General features: G+C 50.9%; 1 protein-coding gene across 1 annotated transcript in view; it reads right to left on the reverse strand.

The window, feature by feature from the left end:
- Positions 1 to 1552, reverse strand: part of ERCC3 (ERCC excision repair 3, TFIIH core complex helicase subunit) — a 47530-nt gene extending 45978 nt beyond the window's left edge. The window contains exons 1-2 of the mRNA XM_023765142.1: positions 1501 to 1552; positions 484 to 720 (exon numbers count right to left, since the gene is read on the reverse strand). Of these exons, the coding sequence (XP_023620910.1) occupies positions 484 to 720; positions 1501 to 1542 (279 nt within the window). The 5' untranslated portion in view covers positions 1543 to 1552. The remainder of the gene's footprint in view (positions 1 to 483; positions 721 to 1500) is intronic.
- Between the last annotated feature and the right edge of the window lie 6 nt (positions 1553 to 1558).

Genomic DNA, 1558 nt, shown 5'->3' on the forward strand with positions numbered 1-1558 from the left:
CTTTTCCAAATACAGTCTTTAGTGGTTGGCGGTTCCAAATTTGCTTTTGGGAGGGCACACAATTCAGTCCATAACACCCACAATCGGGCTGGTTCCTTAAACCACCCTGGCCAGTGGGAGCCCCCTGGATAAGAGCAGCTCCTGGGAATTTGGCTCAGCAAGAACCCAGCGCGGGACCAACAGGAGTAGCACCGGGAATAATCGGTTATTTTGCTCCCCCCCCTAGTTCTAAATGGCATTTTCTTTCTTTCTTTAATCCTTACCCGAGGTTATTTTTTTATTGTTTTGACAGAGAGGAAGGGGGGTAAAGGGTGGGGGGGGGGGGGAGGGAGGGAGGGAGAGAGGGAGAGAGAAAGAGAGGAAGAAAGAAAGAGAAACATGATGTGAGAGAGACAGACGCCCTGACCTGAGATCAAACCCGCAACCTAGGTATGTGCCCTGACCAGGAATCAAACCAGCCTTTGCCTTAATAATCGAACTTGCCTTAATAAACTGAACAATTCCATCAGGGACTCCCGTCTTGCTGAGCTTCCTGAGGTACTCAGTGATGTCACTGGTCTGCAGCCCCACGCTGACGGCTGCATACAAGGAGTAGGCGGTCAGCTTGTACTCATGCACGTGGGCTGGCCGGCACACTGGCTCTGCAATAGCCACCAGGAAGTCTTGGGCATATTTGTAAACTGGAGAGAAGGCTTCTAAGAAAATGTGGCCATCAGGAGCCTGAGAAACAGCAAACAGACACAAAGAAACTAGTGAGTTTCAAAGACTATTAGGTTCTTTTCCATATCATCTACAATAACAAAAGCATAATATGCTAATTAGACCAGACGTCCTTCCAGACGATCTTCCAGATGAGGGAAGCCCAGGTGCCTGCCAGTGTCCGGAGGGAAGCCCCAGATCCGGGTGCCAGAGGGAAGCTGGTGCCAGCAGCCGGGGAAAAGGTGCCCGCAGCCAACTGGGGGAAGGAAGGCCTACTCTTGCACGAATGTGCATCGGGCCTCTAGTTTTCTATAAAAGATAAGCTGCCCAAAAAGTGGTCTTTAACCCTTTGTACACCATAAGTGTCCATAGATGCTTTAAAATCATTTTTTCGTAAGAATTTTCAATGGAAAATATCCAAGAACACCCGAATTGTAATATACTTATCTTTATAATATTCATGCAAATTGATTTTTTAAATTAAACTCAAAATATTATGGCGTGTGGGGATGGTTTGTTTTGGAGCTTGGCAGTTAACTGGTTAACCTACCCAACACCAGGGATATTTTTGTGCGTACTCAATTCAGCCTGTTTGATCAGATACAAGAGTGGAGAGAAAATAGAGTCAAGTTTACAAAATCAGTAGTTGCCCCACCCGGCTGCTCGTTCCGGCTGCTCGCCCCCCACCCCGGCTGCTCGCCCCCCACCCCGGCTGCTCGTCCCAATCCCGGCTGCTCGCTGCCTGCGGGGCGGCCGCCTGCAGGGAGGCCCCCGGGGCCGGGCCTGGAGGAGCGCGCTCACCACCCAGAGGGGCCGGGAGGGGTGGTCGTCCTTCAGCGGCATCTGCGGCCGGTAGTCC

The sequence above is a fragment of the Myotis lucifugus genome, unplaced genomic scaffold (genome assembly GCF_000147115.1).
Source record: "Myotis lucifugus unplaced genomic scaffold, Myoluc2.0 scaffold_380, whole genome shotgun sequence".
NCBI lineage: Eukaryota > Metazoa > Chordata > Mammalia > Chiroptera > Vespertilionidae > Myotis > Myotis lucifugus.